Genomic DNA, 23,620 nt, shown 5'->3' on the forward strand with positions numbered 1-23,620 from the left:
GTCTTTCCCAAGAACTAAGGTCCCATACTCATCGAATTCCTTGAACACAGACAAACCCGTGATGTATACTGGCCCCACAGCCTATGGAAGTCCAACAACAGCAAACAGCCTGGGCTGTTCATGGAGGGAAGGATTCTGCTCCAAAATAACACACGTCTACATGTGTCCTAGGTCACACAAACTGTAGTGACCAAGTTCAAGTGGGAGCAGCTTGGGCATCTGCCCTAGAGCCAAGACATGTCACCCTGCAACTTCCATGTATTTGGTCCACCAAAAAGACATCTCCAAGGGAAGCGTTTCAACTAGGATGATGAACTGAAGAACACAATGGAGGACTGGCTCCTGTCATGGCCACAGGGATTCTCTGAACAGGGAATTCTTCAGCTCCTGAAACAATGGGATAGTTGTGCTCAATCCTCTGGTGATTACTTTTGAATAAAGACGTCAATTATACCCACAGTGTTGTTTCGTGCCTTTTCTTTTGAAAACCCTTTTGACATTTTCCCACAAGCAAACAAGCTTTATCAATATAAAGCTCAGCACCATTACTGAAGGAATGCGAACCCATTGGTCACATACAAAGCATATGATCCAGCACACAATGCATGTAGAAGATGGCAGGGAAACAGAGAAACTATTGCGTCAAATCCTTAATAATCAGACACTAGGAATGGCAGTGTATTTTAGTGACTTTGATAAAGGTCAGAATGATGGCTTGGCAGCTAGGAAACTACAAGAAAGGCATGTTTATGTGCTCTGAAATGAGAAATGACAAAGAAAAACAGCAAGACATAAACATCTATGGCTCTTCTGTGAATGGAGACAGTGGAGGCTTGCTCACCCAGTGAATCATTAACAGACATTAACCTGAGACACAGCTGAAATCAGAACACAATGCCACAGAAACATATGTTCCTGAATAATTTTTAATTGTATTTTGTTAGTTATTTGCCCACTAAAAAAATAACAGGCAACAACCTGCAGTAAAGAACACACCCGGGAAAGGGAAATAACATTTGCCATTAACACTGTTTTATTACTGAAAAATTATAATATGTTGTGTGTGTTCGTAGATTTTCCCGGCGAATGAGATGCTTGAAAGTCTCTCGGGCATGCAGTCGGGTTGACTGGTCGTTGTAGAATGAATTTTCAACGGCGTAACATGCCATCATCATCAGGTTACTGACGTCCTAGGCTAGCGGGTGGTGTGGTATATATACTTGTTGCCTCTCCCCTCCACTGACTCCGCATATGGACCGAGGGATGTGCAGGCCATGGTGGTGAGGGTAGCTTGCGCTGACGAGATGACTGATGGGTGTCAGTATGCATGCCGCTTTCGGCGGGTGTGGTGCCCCGTTTCCGCTGCTCCTGCATAACTTTTATTGCTGGATTCCATGCTTGGCTGAGTTGAAATCCATTGTCCTTGTTAATAAGGTTTTCGTGCAGCTGGATTTCAATTGCTTCCTTGTATACACAGTAACAAAAGTGGGATGTGTTGCGCAGGACTTCTGTGTTCTTGTATTTCATACGATGATTTGTCTCGAGGCAATATTCTGCGATTGCAGATTTTGTAGGCTGTCGGAGATCGGTGTGCCGTTTGTGTTCAGTACACCTTTCCTTGATCATGCGAATGGTTTGCCCCACATACCCTTTGCCACATTCGCACAGTATGAAATAAACTCCAGATTTCCAGAGTCCTAAATCGTCCTTCACTGTCCCTACAAGGGACTTGATCTTTGGCGGTGGGCGGTAGATGCATTTGATGTTATGAAGTCCTAGAATCCTGCCTATTTTTCCAGATACATTGCCTGCGAATGGTATGTAGGCTGTCGCTTTCGGTAGATCATCATCAGGGGTTGGCTGTGATGTGGTGTTCTGCTTGAAGGGGTGTCGAATTTGGCGGTCTGTCACTATGGCTGTTCTTCTGGAACACATACTTGAGGTGGTCTAGTTCCGGTTTTAAGCTTTCTTCGTCGGAGATCACACGAGCTCTGTGAACAAATGTATTTAGTACTCCTTCTCTTTGTGACGGGTGATGACAGCTGGAGGCGTGAAGGTACAGATCTGTGTGGGTTGTCTTCCAATAGACGCTGTGTCCCAGTGTTCCATCAGGCTTTTTCTGTACCAGAACATCCAAGACTGGTAGCTGCCCGTTTTTCTCCACCTCCATGGTGAACTGAATTTGGGGGTGGATAGAGTTCTGATGTTGTAAGAACAGTTGGAGCTTCTCTTCCCTGTGTGGCCAAATGACGAATGTGTTTTGACATATCTGTAGAAGACTTTTCCATGTACATGTTGGCCACCACAGGTGACAGAGGGCTACCCATAGGTACATCGTCTGTCTGTTCGTAGTAATATCCATCAAAAAGAAAATACGTTGACGTGAGCACAAAGTTAAATACTTTCGTGAATGTGGGCCCAAATTTCTTCTCAATAAGATCCAGCAAATCCTTGAGTGGAACTCTCGTGAAAAGTGATACAACATCGAAACTGACCATAAGATCTGAGCTGGCCAACTTGAGTTTCCCCATATGTTCCACAAACTGAGCTGAGTTTTTGATGTGGTGCCCACATTTGCCAACCAATGGGCTCAATACTGCAGTCAAGTGTTTGGCAAGCTGGTATGTTGGTGCTCCTATAGTCCTCACTAACGGTCTCAGAGGAGTGCCCATCTTGTGTACCTTTGGAAGTCTGTAGAGTCTTGGTGGTGCAGCAGCACGCGGCCGAAGTTTCTTCGCTGTCTCGTCTATAAAGGTACTTCGAAGAAGTTCAATGTGTATACAAGGAAGCAATTGAAATTCGGCTGCACGAGAACCTTATTAACAAGGACAACAGATTTCAACTCAGCCAAGCATGGAATCCAGCAATAAAAGTTCTGCAGGAGCAGCGGAAACGGGGCACCACACCCACCGAAGGCGGAATGCATACTGACACCCATCAGTCATCTCGTCAGTGCGAGCTACCCCCACCACCGCGGCCTGCACATACCCCGGTTCATACGCGGAGTCAGTGGAGGGGAGAGGCGACAGGTATATATACCACACCACCCGCCAGCCTAGGACGTCAGTCAGCAGGAGTAACCTGATGATGATGGCACGTACCGCCATCAAAAATTCGTTCTACAATGACCAGTCAACCGGCTGCATGCCCGAGACACCTTCAAGCATAATATGTTGTATCATTATATGAGTCAAAACTCTATTTATGTTCGTTCAGTTTAATTAGCTGTGTGTTCCAAATATCACATTTATCTTAAACATTATTATGTTCATATTGTATAACAGTATTCAAGAATAATGCCAACTCTAGACACACAGTGAGGGGCGTATTTGTGGTGGCAATATTATGCCACAGGGGACATTCAATTTGGGGTCTTTATCACATGCGGCTAGCAGAAGAGTTGTGAATAATGAATCTCTTCAGATCTATTTTCTACTACACTGAACATTGTGGTTTCCAGCAGGACATTTATCTATGATGTATGGCCAGCAAAGTACTAAAGTGATTTGAGGAGCACATTTTTGAAATACAGCTGCCCTGGTCCCCAAATTTGTTAGGTACCATCTCCTTATAATAAATCTGGATTAGATATATTTAGTTTGCATCATGGAAGGTGCAATACTATATCTCCACTAACAAAATCCCCATTACAAGATTTGGCAGAGAACTGATAATTACTTGGATTTCGGCTGCCATTTTATTTCAAGCACCTACTACACACTGGCTTCTTCCATGGTATTCTCTTTTTCACTATATCTCACAACATCTGTTTTCAAATTTCATCAACTCTCCATTCATCCTTGATGAAAAATTAATTATTCTCTATTCTTCCCACACCCTAAAGTCAATATTTCTCATTCTTTTTAATCAGAGCAGAATTACTGTTTCTTATAGACATAAGTTTTTCTTTTTCCCCTTGACGCAGTTCACCATAGGTAATCTGAGGCCGATGTAGTAAACAGAAAAGTAAAAATAATTTTCACCACCTCTTATAATACGTAACTCTTCGCAGGTTGTTCCTATTTTTAGTCTTTCATTTATTTCATGACCATGGAATTTCTTCAGTTACTTTTTAAGAACATGTTAGTTTTCACTCTGTTGTTTATGACTACAAATTCCTCAAAATGGAAACATAGCTGAGATCCAAAATTAACCCTTTGACTGCTGCATGGAACACTGTGTATGTACCCCAGATACTACATCATCACACTCCTCGTGCACTGAATGATGAATACTTCCGACTTACTCACAATTTCTCAACTTGCTTATTGTTCAGATATTTGAACTGGCACCGGGAAAGTTGAGAGAATTTATTTATGATATTTATAATTTTTATTGTAGTCTGTACTAACAAAACAGTCTCACAGCACAATGCAGGGATGACAGGAAACACACAATGTACACGAAGCATCATTTACTGTATTTACAGTGAACTAAGAAATGTGGTGAAATTTTGCTGAAAGCATTGACATCGCTTTACAATGAAATCAGGTGCTGCACGCTGAATCCCTGCCTGTTGCTTTTATAGCAAAGGTCAATGGTTGGTACATGCCTACCAAAAATTAGACTGAAAACAAAGCAGTGTATTGTACATTGAAACAGCATCTATTGGATTTACAGCAAATTAAAAGATTTGTTGAGAGTATACCAGAAGTGTCGTAAGCAAATGGGCCTTGTATTCTATCATATGTAAATGATAAACAAGCATATGTCTCAAAACTTCTACTGCAGTTGACAGCACCATGAGTATGCCAATGCTGTAGTCAACGGCACTCATGTCACCGAGTGCTTTGACTGTTGTAACAATCCACTGTAGTCATAGCGTTAACAAAAGTGAAAATATTACTTTCTAACATTTATGCCCCCCAAACAATCATACTTGCTGATAATACTTTTCATAGATGCTGTGTAAACGATAAAAATATGTCAACAACAATTACTATTACACAAATATTTAATACTTACTGCTGTTACTTTCCCATTAATCTTCTGCCAAAATGCGGTAATATCAATCTTACTTTTATTACTGAGATTCCACACACGAATCATTGCATCCCCTACTCCAACAGCGATCCTGAAAATAAAGCAAGACAAAAATTTGTTTGCTTTTTGGATATAGTTTCACATTCCAAGTATCATTCATACGATTAGTCATAGCGATATGGAACAAGTCATTTTACATTTACAGTACACATTTTTGTGAATGTGTGCGCTTGCTGACCGAGGACCAAGAGTTTTTTTTTCCTTTCTTTGTTTTAAATAATAAAGATGCAAATTAGTATTCTTACCCATGATCTTTTTCCTTATTAAATAAACAAAAATTCTTCTACAATACAGGAGGATACGTCAAGGACAACATTTTTCATTTTTTTTTTTTTTTTTTTTAATATTTTACTTTGCTGTATATCAGAAATTTTATTTTATTGAGTAAGTGATCAACAACTTTTGTAGCAGCACTGTCCGCACCCCTTTTGTGCTGAAGAGATACTTAATGTGGAATAATGAATGCCATTTTTTCTTCTGTTATTGTAATTATGTACTTCATTGTCCCTTCTGGAGTGTAGTGGGTTATTTACATCTATCATATTATTTTCTCAGCATGTGTCATACTTTTCATTTGGGTAGTACTTCCAGACATGTAGAACTGAAACACAGTGAGACCATAAGCAGAAAATCACTCAATAATACTTTTACAAACAGTATTTACCATTTCTTCCACTGTTTTGTATATATTTGGATTGACTATAGTACTAGTGTCATCTGAAAAAAGAAACAATTCCCTTATCAGAAGAATCTCACCTGTGTGTCTCAAAATTTTTCTGGCATAAAGAGTATTCCATGAAATTTTAGGATCACAGTCACATTATGTTGACTTCTTGGCACAGCATTTTGGCTGACAATAATTCTGACATTTTTAGGTGAGTGTTTTGTACTGGGGATTGATAGTTCACATTGCTAACTTTATACCAAAAATTGGCGTGGAGAAGCATGCATGAAGACAGCCACTACATGAGCGCCCTCTTCGTATATTGCTCCATCTGTGGCACGCAGGCAGATGCATAATGGTGAAACTATAAGCATGCTCTCCATCGAAACGCGTGCTTGTGCTCTTTTGGAAGAAATTAAAGAAATCACTGGTTCCCACACCCTACCCAGTTAAAAGTTGCCTCCAGAAGGGCTTCATTGAGGCCAAGATTTCCATGGCAGAATAATCCATGGAATGTCCCATGGAGATACAATGCTTGGCTATGGCTGACTTATCAGGTTGCAAAATTCTCATGTGGTGATCATATTCAATGCATCTTTCACGAACTGCGCACATTGTCTAACCAATGTAGGCTTTGTCATAATGGCAAGGTATTCCGTAGATTCCAGCCCTCTGCAATTGCAAATTGTCCTCTGCCAAACTGACAAGAGCAGAAGTCTCTATAGGTGAGTGGGAGATTGCTTTGGCATACTGTTTCTTTAAGATTTTTGGCATAAACTTAGCGAAATGAACTAGCAATCTCCATTGCAAAACACTCACCTGAAGATGGCTGCATGATTATCAGCCAAAATATTGTGGCAAAAGGTTGGCGTAATCCAGCTGCAATCCCAAAACTCACCTATTTACATTATGAAGAACAATTTTCTGCATTCTTTTGGTTAGATATGATATTGGTTGGCTATATCACTAATTCCATAAAACTTCCATTTATCTATGAGCATTCTGTGATTCACAAAAACAAAGGCCTTAGAGAGATCAAAGAAAATACCAGTCAGTGCTGTCTGATTACCTAATGCTTGTGAAATTTTGGTGAGTGAACACATAAATGGCATTCTCAGCTGAGCAATTCTTATGAAATTCAAACTGTGATTTACCAAGGATATTACTGTTGCTCAGGTGTTATACTGCTCTACAGTGTGCCACCTACTAAAAAGTTTTGGAAAATGTATCAGTACTGAAACAGCTTGGTAGTTATTGACATCACTCCTAACCACCTTTCTTATAGAGGGTTTTAACAAGCTCATATTTCAACCTCTATGGAAGAATGCCCTCCATGTATCATATACATTAGAAAGGTAGCCCTTATTATACGGGGAACAAGTCTTCAGTGTCCTATCGGTCACGCCATTAAATCCAGATGAGCTTTCATTTTTGAGAGAAGATATAATTTTCTTAATTTCAGAAGAAGAAGTGCTTGAGAAATGCACTGATTGAATTTTATTAGCATTTCTTTTTCTACGTACTGCTCTGATTTTATTTCCTGAATCATTTGTTCTTATATTTTCTACTACTTCTAAGAAATGATTATTCCACATATTTATTAGCTGTGACTGATCACTTACAGCCATCCATTTTAATCATTAGTGATGTTACCCTGTTATGTGATGTACTGTTCTGTCTCGTTTCGCTGCATTTCATACAGACTTAAGTCTGTTGTCAGAATTACTCGCAATTACCCTCTGCCAGGCACTTAAATGTGATTTGCAGAGTATCCATGTAGATGTAAATGTGCCATGGTGCATGTTCCTTGACTATCTAAAAACTTTTAATTTTGAGTAATTTTTGTAATGTGCAAGTACTACTGGATCTCCACTTTTTCTTGCCAACATATACACTTCTCTTTTCCTTTCAAAAGATACCTTAAACCTTTTAGTTATCCATGGATTTTCACATGATTGTTTAATGTCCTTTCTGATTACTTTTAGAGTAAAGCTATTTTCAAATCATGATAAGAATTTATCACTGAATAGATTAAGGTTTATGTCAGCATTTGGTTCAGTATAAATTGCATCCCCAACCATCTCAAAATATTTGTCCTAGAGTCATTAATTATTGAATTTGATTTTAGCTGAGGGAAATCTGTAATGAAAGTCTCCGTAATTTTTATCCTAACAAATGGTGCATCACGATCAAAGAGCACTTGTTACTGAGTACATAGTAATTTTTTGCTTTGAGCTCCATCTAAGAAAACATTGTTAATTATAGTCGTATTGTCTTTATCCATACATACTTGAAAAATAATTACAGAGAGAAAATTTTAGGGCCCAAATAAGATTATTTTCACATTTAATAATAATAATAATAATAATAATAATGTCATAATAGTTTAAAAATACATCTGTTACATATTGTTTATTCAGACAAGACAGGTACCTGGAATAAATGCATTTATGAGCTTGATAAGTAAAGTTCAGTATAAGACATTCATTAACCCTTAACTGATATCATACAACTTTTTACTGTAAATGATATTGTGGTGTCTTTCCAACTCCAGGAGTTTGTTACTGATTTGATTGATTTAAAAGAGGGGGGGGGGGGGAAGGGACCAAACTGCTTGGTCATCAGTCCCTTGTTCCAAATGAAACAATGCCACAAGGGGGAGAATAAAACAAACAAGACATACAACACAAAACGGAAAGAAAGGAAAAACCACAGGAATAAAGGAAAGGTAACAAACACTAAAATGAACAAAAGAGGACAAGAAAACAACAGAGAGACTAAAGAAACAGTTAGAAGAGAGTAAAACAAGAAAACGGATTACAGTGGTCATGAGAATAAAAAGGGAGAAGCCAGCCACTCTGCAACACATCGAAACCTCCACCATAAAAGCACTAGGGTGGAGGACACGGAGGGACAAAGTACATGCGCGAAATCTTAGATAAAATGATAAAAGCCATCCTCATGAATAAAACATAAAACTAAAGCTGCTGTTGAGGCATTGTTCCCCAACAATGAAGGTAGGATGCTGGGAAAGTTAAAAGTCCACCGCAGAGTGGCTAAAAGTGGGCAGTCGAGCAAGAGATCAACGACAGTCATTTGTGAGCCACAGCGACACCGAGGTGGGTCCTCGGGATGGAGGAGGTTACCATGGGTTAGCAACGTATGGCCAATGCGGAGACTGCAAAGGACAACTGATTCCCTGCGAGAGGCCTGCATGGAAGACTTCCCCACATTCGTATTCTCCTTAATGACACGCAGTTTGTTGTGAGTACTGTTATGCCATTCCATCTCCCAAATCTGAAAACCTTGTGGCATAAGATAAAAATGGTTCAAATGGCTCTGAGCACTGTGGAACTTAACTTCTAAGGTCATCAGTCCCCTAGAACTTAGAACTATTTAAACCTAACTAACCTAAGGACATCACACACATCCATGCCCAAGGCAGGATTCGAACCTGCAACTGTAGCGGTCTAGACTGTAGCGCCCAGAACCGCTCGGCCACCCCGGCCGGCTGCGGCATAAGACAGAACGCAGGTCCGGTTCAGAGAAGCCAATCCCCATAATTGGTTTCCGTGTAGCCTATTTGGCCAGCCTGTCGGCGAGTTCGTTGCCTGGGATTCCAACATGACCTCGGGTCCAGACAAACCTCACTGAACGACTGAACTGTTCCAGGGCTGTACCCCTGGATGGTCGCTACCAAAGGATGACGAGGGTAGCACTGGTTGATAGCTTGTAGGCTACTTAAGGAGTCAGTACACAGAAGAAATGACTCCCCAGGGCATGAATGGATGTGCTCAAGAGCATGAGATATAGCCACCACTACTGCAGTGAAAACACCGCAGCCATTGGGCAAGGAATACTGTTCAATATGTCCTCCATGGACATATGCGAAGCAGACGCGACCATCAGCCATCAAGCTGTTGGTGTAAAACATTTCATGGACTCGGTACATGTCAAGAATTGACAGGAAGTGGCAGCGGAAAGCCATGGGGTCAACTGAGTTCTTAGGGCCATGTGATAGGTCCAGGGGAAGCCACGGCCTGCGCGTACACCATGGAGGTGTACGTGAATGGACCTCAAGTGTAGGTAATAAAGGCAAGGACTCCAGTTCGGATAGAAAGGATCAGATGCGAACTGCAATTGTAAGCCCTGACCTGGGGTGCTGATGCGGGAGATGAACCACTGTGGGTAGGGAAAAAGAGATGGTAATTCAGACGCGCAGGAGACCTACGAACACGTGCAACGTAACTGGTGAGCAGTTGTGCATGCCTAACCTTCAATGGAGGGACCCCAGCCTCCGCCAAGACACTAGTCACTGGACTCGTTAGGTTAGGTTAGTGTTTTTTAACGTCCCGTCGACAACGAGGTCATTAGAGACGGAGCACAAGCTCGGGTTAGGGAAGGAAGGGGAAGGAAATCGGCCGTGCCCTTTCAAAGGAACCATCCCGGCATTTGCCTGAAACGATTTTGGGAAATCACGGAAAACCTAAATCAGGATGGCTGGAGATGGGATTGAACCGTCGTCCTCCCGAATGCGAGTCACTGGACTCGTCCTAAAAGCTCCCATCGCTAGTTGAACACCACAGTGGTGCACTGGGTCGAGTAAATGAAATGCTGAGAGTGCCGCTGAACCATAAACCACACTCCCATAGTCAAGGCGGGATTGAACGAGGGCTCTGTAGAGCTGCAGCAGTGTAGAGTGATCTGCACCCCACCTAAGCTGACAAAGGTGATGAAGCCAAGTCAATCGGGTGTTGAAAACCAGTCCTAAGAATCAATATGTCTCTATTACAGTGAGTGGATTGTCATTAACGTAAAGTTCTGGTTCAGGATGAATGGTACAACACCAACAGAAGTGCATAACACTTGACTTTGCAGCTGAAAACTGGAAACCATGGGCTAGAGTCCATGACTGCACCTTTTGATGGCTCCCTGTAGGCGCCGCTCAGCAACACCAGTACTGGTGGAGCAGTACAAAATTCAGAAGTCGCCTGCATAAAGAGAAGGTGTGACGAGCGGCCCTACACTGCTGCTAGACTGTTAATGGCCACTAAAAATAGATATACAATCAATACAGAGCCCTGCGGGACTTCATTCTCCTGGATATGGGGGCTAACTGTGGGAGGCACCAACTTGGACACGGAAAGTAGGAAGTGACAGGAAATTTTGGATAAAAATCAGGAGCAGGCCTCGGAGACCCCACTCGTATAATGTGGCAAGGATATGATGTCACCAGGTGGTGTAATATGCTTTTTGTAAATCAAAAAAGACGGCAACAAGGTGTTGGCGTCTGGAAAAGGCTGTTCAGATCGCAGACTCGAGGGACACAAGATGATCAGTGGTAGAAACCGCCCTGGCATGAAGTCAGTAGGCCACATGACTCCAAGACCCAATCTACCCCTGACACACCATACATTCTAGCAGCTTACAGAGAACGTTGGTGAGGCTGATGGGCCGATAGCTATCCACATCAAGTGGGTTTATGCTAGTTTGAGCACTGATATGATGGTGCTCTCCTGCTATTGCAATGGAAAGACGCCGTCACACCAGGATGTCCATTGCTGGGAGTCCTGATGCCCCAGGGTGACGGGCATCTACTCCTTTGCATACACGGGGAGTTAATGGCGCAGGCTTCAGCAGAGCAATCCCTGTGTGGTCAGGGGGCTACAACCAACAGAGTACATGGCGGCCCTACCACAACGGACTGGCTACCGTGCTGGATATCAGGTGTAACCAAGCAAACATGTCCATTATCATTGTCAGCGCAGAAAACGATACTACACAGTGGATGGAGGAAAATGCACCCAGGAGGGTGACCTCACCCAACAGCTGGAGAATGAGCGGAAGTGCAGATCCACATCGACAAAGGATGGACGAGGCCTCAGCGCGTGATGGACGTGATGCACCGTGTAAGGCGCCCTTCCCCAATTGGCTCGCTCTTTGGGAAAATTTGGAAAAGTGGAGGTCAAACCAGACTGTGGACTATCACATAAAGGCCGAAACATGTGAGATTCCTTTTAGTCGGCTCTTATGACATGCAGGAATACCTCAGGCTTATTCTAACCCCCAGACCTGCAGGGGGTACTGATTTATACAGTATTGTCTTAACTTATTAGTTCTTTATTGACCTCAACTCTGGTAAAATGTAAAAGAGGGTCTGATGACACTATGCAGATCAGGTTAAATAAATAAATAAAATACAGAAAATATGCAGGCGATGTTCCGAGAAAGTGAACCTTCCTATATTTCCCAAATATCTAGAAATATAACTTTTAATTATTAGTTCTGCACTATGACAGTCATTCTTAAATGACCAAGAATCAGAAACAAACAAAACTGCCTGAAAATTTCAAGGATAAATTCATATTATGATGGTAACTTTTAAATTGTTTAGAAGCCACAGTGCAGGCCTTATATAAATACTGGGCTCTGGTGTCTGTCATACATACAATCTCTAACCCATATTTCACCAGTTTTCTTGGCACATGAATCAACAATCTACATCAAACATGAAAAGCCACAACCATTTAATCATTACACACAGTAGAGCCTGGATATTTTTAATGCTAGTGACATTTCACAATAAATATTAAAAATATTTGACACTACAGCAGTTGCATCTTCATTTTGCTTTCTGGCCTCTCATCTGTATGCTAAGAATAAAAACCTTTTCTTACAGTGCTGTGAAAAATAATACATCCGGTTCCACCCAGTGACCAAATATTATCTATGGATTCACTGTCATATCTGGAGGTTGCTATGAATATAAGTACGTCTAAAAAGCTTTCAGTTCATGAAAATCAATATCATATACAAAAGATATGTTCTTTTGAGAGTATCTATACTTTACTGATTTTATTCTTTGACCAATGGAGAATCACATCTAAAACGTTATGGGTAAAAAGTAGACCCCATACTTGTTTTTCATGTGGATTCCTATCCAAGGCATTAGCACTAAACTGCAGAGCAGGAATCTGTAACACTATGTTACGTTTCCTTGTTCTGACATTAGCTGGCAGTTTTGCTTTTCTCGATCTGATTTCCCCATCCACAGAAGTAGGAATCACAGCAACTGTTTTTTTCCTCATATTGTCTTCATCATTTGTCCTCCATTCCATCACCACCATCATCCACTTTCTGTTTTGAATCTGTATCGTCATCACTTTCTACCTCGTAATCTGGTCCAATATCACTGCTGCCCAAAACTCACTGCTGTCCAAAACTCACTGCTGTCCAAAACTCACTGCTGTCCAAAACTCACTGCTGTCGTGCAGATTAACTACAAGACACTGTCAATAATAACCATACATTATTACACCAGAATTATCACAATAAACACAAAATGTTGATAAATAAGACGGACAAATAACAACTACACAACTGGTGTCATACATCACCAAGATGTTACGGAGACTTTATTGTGGATTTACTGAAGGTCAAATAGTGCAACCAGCACCCCACCTTTACAGCAAGAAGCCAGCACTACAGCTAAAAGGTAAGCAGAGGGGAAAGGTCAGCCACCCCTAATGGGAAGTGAACAGGACATTTTGGAGGGACTGGTGCACTACAGTCTGCCACAAGGAAAATAAATGAATCAGAATATCAATAAGAAACACAATTTAATATCAGCATTTCCACTATTATGGTAATAAATGTGCATCTAAAAAGCAATGTGAAGCAGCACAGTATGGTAACATATGCACATGTATCCATTTAACTTTAACAAGCACACTGTCACTTGGGGAAAAATAAAGCTTGAAAAATAAAACTTACAATCTCCTCCTACACAGGGCCAACAAATGAAATGATGGACATGAACACTGAGAAGACAGAATGGGCAGATGGATGATAATGTGTAACTTTACAAAGAAAAATGTGCAACTATGGGATGCACAAATAACAGTTACATGTGAACTTTGAGTACCATTATACTGTAACAATGTTCATGACACAGGCTTAATAAAAACTACCAGAGTGGGATGCTGTAAATTATCTTATTTTTATTTTTTCTTTCAAAGAAGCACAGAAAAAATGTCACACAGTCCCTCATTATGGCAATACATTCAGTGAATGACAAAAATAGTTCCTGGAGCACAGGCCTAGGTCTGCTCACATCTTCCTTAAGGTGTGTCTAAACTGAGTACAAAACATGTTCCACAACAAAACCGCTGTTCCAGGGCTGTGTCATTACAGATCAAGGGATTTCTGTTCTTGGCCTGCTATCAATAAATGCTGCTACACTGTGCTAGTATTCGTTTTTGCTCTGTCTATAGTGTTGCATAATGTCTTTCCATGTGGTCCTTGATGAAATGAAGTGGAAAAGGAGCAAAATTTACAAACTTCTCACACACTATGAGGCACAGGAATGCCTCTGGAATGTTCAGAGCCATAGTTTTAAAAATATTAAAAAGAAACATGACTCCCTGCAAAATATTGTTTCGTTACTTGGCACCATCAGCAGTGATGTAGATAAAGAAATTAAGTAATTCATCTGTCAATACTGCAGCAACAATAAAGACAACAGAATTAGTTACCTGACTTCAGAAAAAATTGTTGTCAGGGAGTTAAGTGAGCTGTGGTCCTATAAAAGGTTGGTGACGATGGCAACAACAAAAGTACAAAACTTTGTATGAGACAAAAATGAACATACGTAGGAGGCAGCAGTCAGTAGGAAACAAAGCCCTGAATAAAGAAAGCAGCGACAACTTTTTATGTCTGGATTGCCAAAGACTGAGTGGTACCAATGGCCAATCGAACATCACATGGTACAAGGAAGCCATTTTGGACCTGATTAGTATACTGCTATTCGAGGGCAGAGCTTGGTAGTAGGCTTCACCAATTTCCATAAGGCGAAAGGAATGCAGAAACATGCAAAATATATTTGCATCAGATTGGAAGAAAAGATACATTTCCATACGCGTCTGCTAGACTATGTGAAATGACTAAACATTTCTCTCGTCATGGATTATATACCTATCATATGTAACATTATCTGGCAATTAATGCTTGCTGTTCTTTGTAAAGTAACTAGTAGAACGCTGGATTTGTAATGCAAAGTTTGTAAGATTGATCCTCACTCCTTTTTTGCCCTCTTTGCTTAATATTACTGCCTTCTTAAGTTTACTTTATTCATAATACAGTTGTGTAAGAGCTTTACATTCTATAACACATTATATTTTGATATCCACAGGAGTGATCCCAAAAGTAAGATCTTCAGTTTTTTTTAATATAAAGAAATGTTTACTTACAATAAATTGTACACAATTTTGAAGCTTGAACATTTTTCTAGTTGTCCACAGAATTTCCATTTCGATTGATACATTTCTGTATGACCATGACATACCAGGCTGCCGTCATGCTATTAAAGAAACATAGGACGTCATATTTCACCTTGCTGTTGTCACTGAAGTACCTTTCAACTAGGGAACAACTGGTACCCACTGGGTATTAAGTCTGGGATACAGGGAGGACAGATGATGATGTCTCATCCAAACTATAGCAGAAGATCCATAGTTTGATGGGCGATGTAGGGGCGAGCATTGTCATGGGGAAAGGCTTATGCCCTTGCTCAACATTCCTATTCTTCAGTTCTGAATCACAGAAGTCGATCAACAATATCCCCTTTCGATCCGAAAACATAGCTGCCATGACTTTACTGGCAAACTGTGTTCTTTTCAATTTTCGCAGCTTGGGTGAATCGGAATGCCATCACTCTTGTAATCATTAGTTGGGGTCAGGTGTGAAGTCCAGCACAAGTTTCATCACCCATGACTATTGAATCCAAAAGGTTGTCCTTTTTATCTGCATGGCATTGAATAAATTTGCGGGCAGTTTCAATGTGTTGCTGTTTGTGGCCTTCTGTCAGCATTCTTAGGACTCATCTTGCGCGCAAATCGTAAATCATGGTCTGCAGAATCATGCCGTCGTATGTGGATTAAGGCTGGAAAAGACCCACCATAGTTTAACAATGAAATTTCGAAAATGCTGAGGAAGCAAAACCTGTGGCACACTCAGCTCAAAGACAATGTGCAGATGGTGACAGGCATAGGTAAGTGGAGATTCATGTGTCTGTAAAAAGATCTATATATGAAGCATACAACAACTACTGCCATTGTACCTTAGCAAAAGATCTGTTCAAGAACCTGAGAAAATTCTGATCCCATGGAAAATTGCTAAGTGGGTCTAACTCTTCCATTCATTCACTTGTTGACCAGTCTGGTATGGCAGCTGAAGACAGCAAAACGAATGCTAAGGTTTGTTTGCGCTTAAGAAATTTTTCATGCAGGAGAATCGCACAAACATACTGTCATTTGACCATCAAAACGACTTCAGTATGGACGACATCCCTGGTATAGAGAAACAACTGAAAAACTTCAAAACAAACAAATCACCAGGTCCGTATGGAATCCCAGTTCAGTTTTACAAAGAGTATCCAGCACAAAGTTCCAAGCAAGTGCAAAAAATGGCAGGTTACGCCTGTATATAAGAAGGGTAAATTACAGACCAACAACTTTAACATCAGTTCTCAGCAGAATTTTTCATTCAAATATAATAAATTTCCTAGATACCGAGAGTCTATGTCCACAAATTAAGAAGATTGTACAAATTATTGCTCATGCGAAACTTAGCTTGCCCTTTTCTCACATGTTATACTGCGAACTATGGATGAAGGGCAACAGGCAGATTCCACTTTTCTAGATTTCCAGAAAGCTCTGACAATGCCCCACCGCAGACTGTTAACAAAGATACTACCATGTTGAGTAGGTTCTCAGGTACATGATTTGCTCAAAAACATCTTAGGTAATAGAACCCAGTATGTTGTCCTGTTGTAAGGAAGAGGCTCCAGTAGAAGTAGATGTAGTTAAGATGCAACAGAATCTCACTAGGAAACCAAATGTTTCAAAAAAAGTAAGAGGAAAGTTCTGTTGGTTGGTAGCAGCCATGGAAGAGGTGTGGGCGAGATTTTGCAGGAAAAATTAGGTGACAGGTATCAGGTCATAAACTTTTTCAAGTCAAGTGCGTGTCTTAGCCAGGTAGAGGATATATGTTCCTTGAGCAAGGGTTTCTCAAAGCAGGATCATGTGATAATAGTGGGTGGAGTGGGAAACAGTATTGATATGGATCAGGGCTACAGTATTGAGTGTGACGTGGTGAAAATAGCCTCTGCAGCGACCCATACCAATGTTGGGCTGGTCCTGCTTTCGTGCGGCATGATCAGCCCCAGTTGAACCGCTCTGTCAGGAGGGTAAATATGGAGTTGGATCAGTTGTGTAGGGTGGCCACTCTGTCAGACATTGGACTGGTTACTGTCGAGGCTATTGATAGGGGGGAGGGGGGGGGGAGGGGGGGGATTTCACAAGGCATGGCCTACACCTCAATAGGAAAGGGAAGGATAAACTGGCAGGGTTGTTAGTGAAATCCATAAGAGGGGACACTAGTACTCATGGATGTACCTCTTTTTTAGACTAATATCAGTGTCCAATGAGAAGTTCAGGCAGGAAGGTGCTAAAGAGATCCAAAACTCATAAGATTCTCACAACAGTAAAGTAAATAATAATGTTACCATATTTAACCAAAATATTGGTGGATTAAAGAAAAAAGTAGATTCTCACAAAAGTAAAGTAAAAAATAATATTACCACTTTTCACCAAAATATTCCGGGATTGAAGAATAAAGTAGATGAGCTCCTGGCTTGTTTAGATGACATTGAATCTGATAATGTAATAGATGTACTATGCCTGTCTGAGCATCACATTGTGCCTGATATGGAAAAGGTAAATATCAGTGGTTAAAAACTAAAAATTAATGACTCAACAATTAGAAATTTCAGGGAAAATCTTCAGCAGTTAAACTGGGATGAGGTGTACAAGGAACCCGATGCTAATTTAAAATATAACTTATTTCATGATACACTTGTAAGAGAATTTGAAAACTGTTTCCCCAAGAAAGTAGCTAAATCTAATTATAAGAAACCATGCAAAAAACCTTGGCTTACTAAAGGAATAAAAATATCTTGTAACCACAAAAGGGAACTGCATCTAACAACAAGAAAGAGTAATGACCCAGAAACAGCCACATATTCTAAAAACTACTGTGCTACATTAAGAAAGGTTATTAAAAAGTCCAGAAGCGTGTGCATTATGTCTGAGATTAATACCTCTGACAACAAAATCAACTTCCCCCCATGAACCATGGACCTTGCCGTTGGTGGGGAGGCTTGCGTGCCTCAGCGATACAGATAGCCGTACCGTAGGTACAACCACAACGGAGGGGTATCTGTTGAGAGGCCAGACAAACGTGTGGTTCCTGAAGAGGGGCAGCAGCCTTTTCAGTAGTTGCAAGGGCAACAGTCTGGATGATTGACTGATCTGGCCTTGTAACAATAACCAAAACGGCCTTGCTGTGCTGGTACTGCGAACGGCTGAAAACAAGGGGAAACTACGGCCGTAATTTTTCCCGAGGGCATGCAGCTTTACTGTATGATTAAATGATGATGGCGTCCTCTTGGGTAAAGTATTCCGGACGTAAAATAGTCCCCCATTCGGATCTCCGGGCGGGGACTACTCAAGAGGACGTCATTATCAGGAGAAAGAAAACTGGCGTTCTACGGATCGGAGCGTGGAATGTCAGACCCTTAATCGGGCAGGTAGGTTAGAAAATTTAAAAAGGGAAATGGATAGGTTAAAGTTAGATATAGTGGGAATTAGTGAAGTTCGGTGGCAGGAGGAACAAGACTTCTGGTCAGGTGACTACAGGGTTATAAACACAAAGTCAAATAGGGGTAATGCAGGAGTAGGTTTAATAATGAATAGGAAAATAGGAATGCGGGTAAGCTACTACAAACAGCATAGTGAACGCATTATTGTGGCCAAGATAGATACGAAGCCCACACCTACTACAGTAGTACAAATTTATATGCCAACTAGCTCTGCAGATGACGAAGAAATTGAAGAAATGTATGATGAAATAAAAGAAATTATTCAGATAGTGAAGGGAGACGAAAATTTAATAGTCATGGGTGACTGGAATTCGAGTGTAGGAAAAGGGAGAGAAGGAAACGTAGTAGGTGAATATGGATTGGGGGGAAGAAATGAAAGAGGAAGCCGCCTGATAGAATTTTGCACAGAGCACAACTTAATCATAGCTAACACTTGGTTTAAGAATCATGATAGAAGGTTGTATACATGGAAGAACCCTGGAGATACTAAAAGGTATCAGATAGATTATATAATGGTAAGACAGAGATTTAGGAACCAGGTTTTAAATTGTAAGACATTTCCAGGGGCAGATGTGGACTCTGACCACAATCTGTTGGTTATGACCTGTAGATTAAAACTGAAGAAACTGCAAAAAGGTGGGAATTTAAGGAGATGGGACCTGGATAAACTGAAAGAACCAGAGGTTGTACAGAGTTTCAGGGAGAGCATAAGGGAACAATTGAAAGGAATGAGCGAAAGAAATACAGTAGAAGAAGAATGGGTAGCTCTGAGGGATGAAGTAGTGAAGGCAGCAGACGATCAAGTAGGTAAAAAGAAGAGGGTTAGTAGAAATCCTTGGGTAACAGAAGAAATATTGAATTTAATTGATGAAAGGAGAAAATATAAAAATGCAGTAAATGAAGCAGGCAAAAAGGAATACAAACGTCTCAAAAATGAGATCGACAGGAAGTGCAAACTGGCTAAGCAGGGATGGCTAGAGGACAAATGTAAGGATGTAGAGGCTTATCTCACTAGGGGTAAGATAGATACTGCCTACAGGAAAATTAAAGAGACCTTTGGAGATAAGAGAACCACATGTATGAACATCAAGAGCTCAGATGGAAACCCAGTTCTAAGCAAAGAAGGGAAAGCAGAAAGGTGGAAGGAGTATATAGAGTGTCTATACAAGGGCGATGCACTTGAGGACAATATTATGGAAATGGAAGAGGATGTAGATGAAGATGAAATGGGAGATACGATACTGCGTGAAGAGTTTGACAGAGCACTGAAGGACCTGAGTCGAAACAAGGCCCCCGGAGTAGACAAAATTCCATTGGAACTACTGACGGCCTTGGGAGAGCCAGTCCTGACAAAACTCTACCATCTGGTGAGCAAGATGTGCGAAACAGGCAAAATACCCTCAGACTTCAAGAAGAATATAATAATTCCAATCCCAAAGAAAGCAGGTGTTGACAGATGTGAAAATTACCGAACCATCAGTTTAATAAGCCACAGCTGCAAAGTACTAACACGAATTCTTTACAGACGAATGGAAAAACTAGTAGAAGCCGACCTCGGGGAAGATCAGTTTGGATTCCGTAGAAATACTGGAACACGTGAGGCAATACTGACCTTACGACTTATCTTAGAAGAAAGATTAAGGAAAGGCAAACCTACGTTTCTAGCATTTGTAGATTTAGAGAAAGCTTTTGACAATGTTGACTGGAATACTCTCTTTCAAATTCTAAAGGTGGCAGGGGTAAAATACAGGGAGCGAAAGGCTATTTACAACTTGTACAGAAACCAGATGGCAGTTATAAGAGTCGAGGGACATGAAAGGGAAGCAGTGGTTGGGAAGGGAGTGAGACAGGGTTGTAGCCTCTCCCCGATGTTATTCAATCTCTATATTGAGCAAGCAGTAAAGGAAACAAAAGAAAAATTTGGAGTAGGTATTAAAATCCATGGAGAAGAAATAAAAACTTTGAGGTTCGCCGATGACATTGTAATTCTGTCAGAGACAGCAAAGGATTTGGAAGAGCAGTTGAACGGAATGGATGGTGTCTTGAAGGGAGGATATAAGATGAACATCAACAAAAGCAAAACGAGGATAATGGAATGTAGTCGAGTTAAGTCGGGTGATGCTGAGGGTATTAGATTAGGAAATGAGACACTTAAAGTAGTAAAGGAGTTTTGCTATTTGGGGAGCAAAATAACTGATGATGGACGAAGTAGAGAGGATATAAAATGTAGACTGGCAATGGCAAGGAAAACGTTTCTGAAGAAGAGAAATTTGTTAACATCGAGTATAGATTTAAGTGTCAGGAAGTTATTTCTGAAAGTATTTGTATGGAGTGTAGCCATGTATGGAAGTGAAACATGGACGGTAAATACTTTGGACAAGAAGAGAATAGAAGCTTGTGAAATGTGGTGCTACAGAAGAATGCTGAAGATTAGATGGGTAGATCACATAACTAATGATGAAGTATTGAATAGGATTGGGGAGAAGAGAAGTTTGTGGCACAACTTGACCAGAAGAAGGGATCGGTTGGTAGGACATGTTCTGAGGCATCAAGGGATCACCAATTTAGTATTGGAGGGCAGCGTGGAGGGTAAAAATCATAGGGGGAGACCAAGAGATGAATACACTAAGCAGATTCAGAAGGATGTAGGTTGCAGTTGGTACTGGGAGATGAAGAAGCTTGCACAGGATAGAGTAGCATGGAGAGCTGCATCAAACCAGTCTCAGGACTGAAGACCACAACAACAACAACAACAACAACAACAAAATCAAAACAATTTGGAATATTATTACAAGGGAGACAGGGCAACCAAGAGTACAGGATGACGGCATTACCATCAAAGTGAATGGAAACTTGACAAACAAGCTGGAAGTCAAAAACATTTTGAATAATCATTTTTTAAATGTTGTGATGAAAATAGGATCCAAATGTTCATTAGAAGAAGCAATGCAGTTAATGAAAGAGGTCTTAACCACACAATTTGATACAACTGAAATTCCACTCACCCCTCCTTCTGAAATTAGGAAGATAATAAACTCTCTCAAGAATAAAAGCTCACATGGAATTGATAGCATTTCCAGCAGGATAATAAAAGCCTGTTCCCAAGAGATAAGTGGGATTCTTAGCCACATATGTAATAGCTCTCTGAAGCAGGGTATTTTCCCAGATAGACTGAAGTATGCCACTGTTAAACCACTGCATAAAAAAAGGGGATACGTTTGATGTCAACAACTACTGCCCAATCTCTCTTCTGACTGCCTTATCCAAAATTCTTGAAAAAGTAATGTATTGTACAGTAGCTTCACACCTTTGTAAAAATAAAGTTTTAACAAAATGTCAGTTTGGTTTCCAGAAGGGTTTTTCAATGGATAATGCTATATATACTTTTACTAATGAAATATTAAATGCTCTGAGTAACCGGAAGTCACCTGTTGGGATTTTTTGTGATCTCTCAAAGGCTTTTGATTGCGTAAATCATGGAATACTTCTAGATAAGCTCAAGTACTGTGGTATGAATGGGACAGCACTCAAATGCTTTAAATAATACCTAACTGGAAGAGTGCAGAAAGTTGAAATAAGAAGTTCACATAATATGCAAAAAACTGGTGATTTCTCAAACTGGGGAACAATCAAGAAAGGGGTGCCGCAAGGTTCGGTCTTGGGTTCTCTGCTGTTCTCAATATACATTAATGACTTGCCATTCTATATTCACAAAGATGCAAAGCTGGTACTTTTTGCCGATGATACAAGTATAGCTATCACACCCAACAGACAAGAATTAACTGATGAAATTGTAAATGATGTTCTTCAGAGAATCATTAAGTGGTTCTCTGCAAATGGGCTCTCATTAAACTTTGACAAAACACAGTATACACAGTTCCACAAAGTAAATGGAATGGCACCATTAATAAATATAGACTTCGATCAGAATAGTCAAAATTTATAGGTGTATGCATTGATGAGGGGTTGAAATGGAAAAAACACACTGAAGATCTGCTGATACGTTTGAGTTCAGCTACTTATGCTATTACGGCAATTGCAAATTTTGGTGATATACATCTCAGTAAATTAACTTACCACGGCTATTTTCATTCTCTGCTTTCGTATGGCATCATATTCTGGGGAACTCATCATTGAGTAGAAGAGTGTTCATTGCACAAAAGTGTGTAATCATAATAATTGCTGGAGCTCATCCAAGATCATCCTGCAGACATTTATTTAAAGAGCTAGGGATCTTCACTGTGGCCTCACAATATATATCTTCACTTATGAAATTTGTTATTAACAATCCAAACGAATTCAAAAGTAATAGCAGTGTACATGGTTACAACACTAGGAGAAAGGATGATCTTTACTCCTCATGGTTAAGTCTAACTTTGGCTCAGAAGGGGGTAAATTAAGCTGCCACAAAAGTCTTCGGTCACTTACCTAATAGCATCAAAAGTCTGACGGATAGCCATATAGCATTTAAAAGGAAATTAAAAGAATTTCTGAATGGCAACTCCTCCTAGTCATTAGATGAATTTTTGGATATAGTAAGTGGGTAATTACCCCCCACAAAAAAAAGTGTGAAAGTCGAGTGTTTGTAGGACGATGCAAGATGGCTTAAAAGGGGAGGCCATGACGCTGGGCTCACAGATTTACTTCAAACTTTGTACACCTTTAGTAGGCCATTGAAACAACATGATGTGCAAGTAGTAAGAAGCACTACTCTGGCAATTCCAAGAAATGTTGTGGCTTCCCCTTGATAGACAAAATTTATAGTTGGAGTGACAAATGGCAGCTGGGTCTAAATGTAGAGAAATGTAAATTGATAAGGATGATCTGGAAAAACAAACCCTTAATGTTCTGATACAGTATTAGTAGTGTCCTGCTTGACACAGTCAGTTGTTTAAATATCTGGGCTTAACACTGAAAAGCGATATGAAATGGAACAAGCATTGGGAGAAATTTGGGAAAGTGTGGTTCATCTGTAAGGGAGACTGCAAATAGGGTACTGGTGCAACCTATTCTTGAATACTGCTCCTCATGTCTGGAATCCACACCAAGTCAGATCAAAGGAAGACATTGAAGCAGTACAGAGGTGGGCTGCTAGGTTTATTAGCAGTGCATTCAAACAACACACAAGTACAGGGTGCGGCAGCATTCATAGCATAATCTGACTTCCATAGTACCATGACATACTACAGGAATGC

The 23,620-nt window shown here is 40.5% G+C and overlaps 1 protein-coding gene across 1 annotated transcript in view; it reads right to left on the reverse strand.

Moving 5' to 3' along the window:
* Positions 1-23,620, reverse strand: part of LOC124606551 (gem-associated protein 5) — a 344,051-nt gene that overhangs the window by 243,088 nt on the left and 77,343 nt on the right. The window contains exon 7 of the mRNA XM_047138535.1: positions 4,966-5,074. Within this exon, the coding sequence (XP_046994491.1) occupies positions 4,966-5,074 (109 nt within the window). The remainder of the gene's footprint in view (positions 1-4,965; positions 5,075-23,620) is intronic.

The sequence above is a fragment of the Schistocerca americana genome, chromosome 3 (assembly GCF_021461395.2).
Source record: "Schistocerca americana isolate TAMUIC-IGC-003095 chromosome 3, iqSchAmer2.1, whole genome shotgun sequence".
NCBI classification, from domain to species: Eukaryota; Metazoa; Arthropoda; class Insecta; order Orthoptera; family Acrididae; genus Schistocerca; species Schistocerca americana.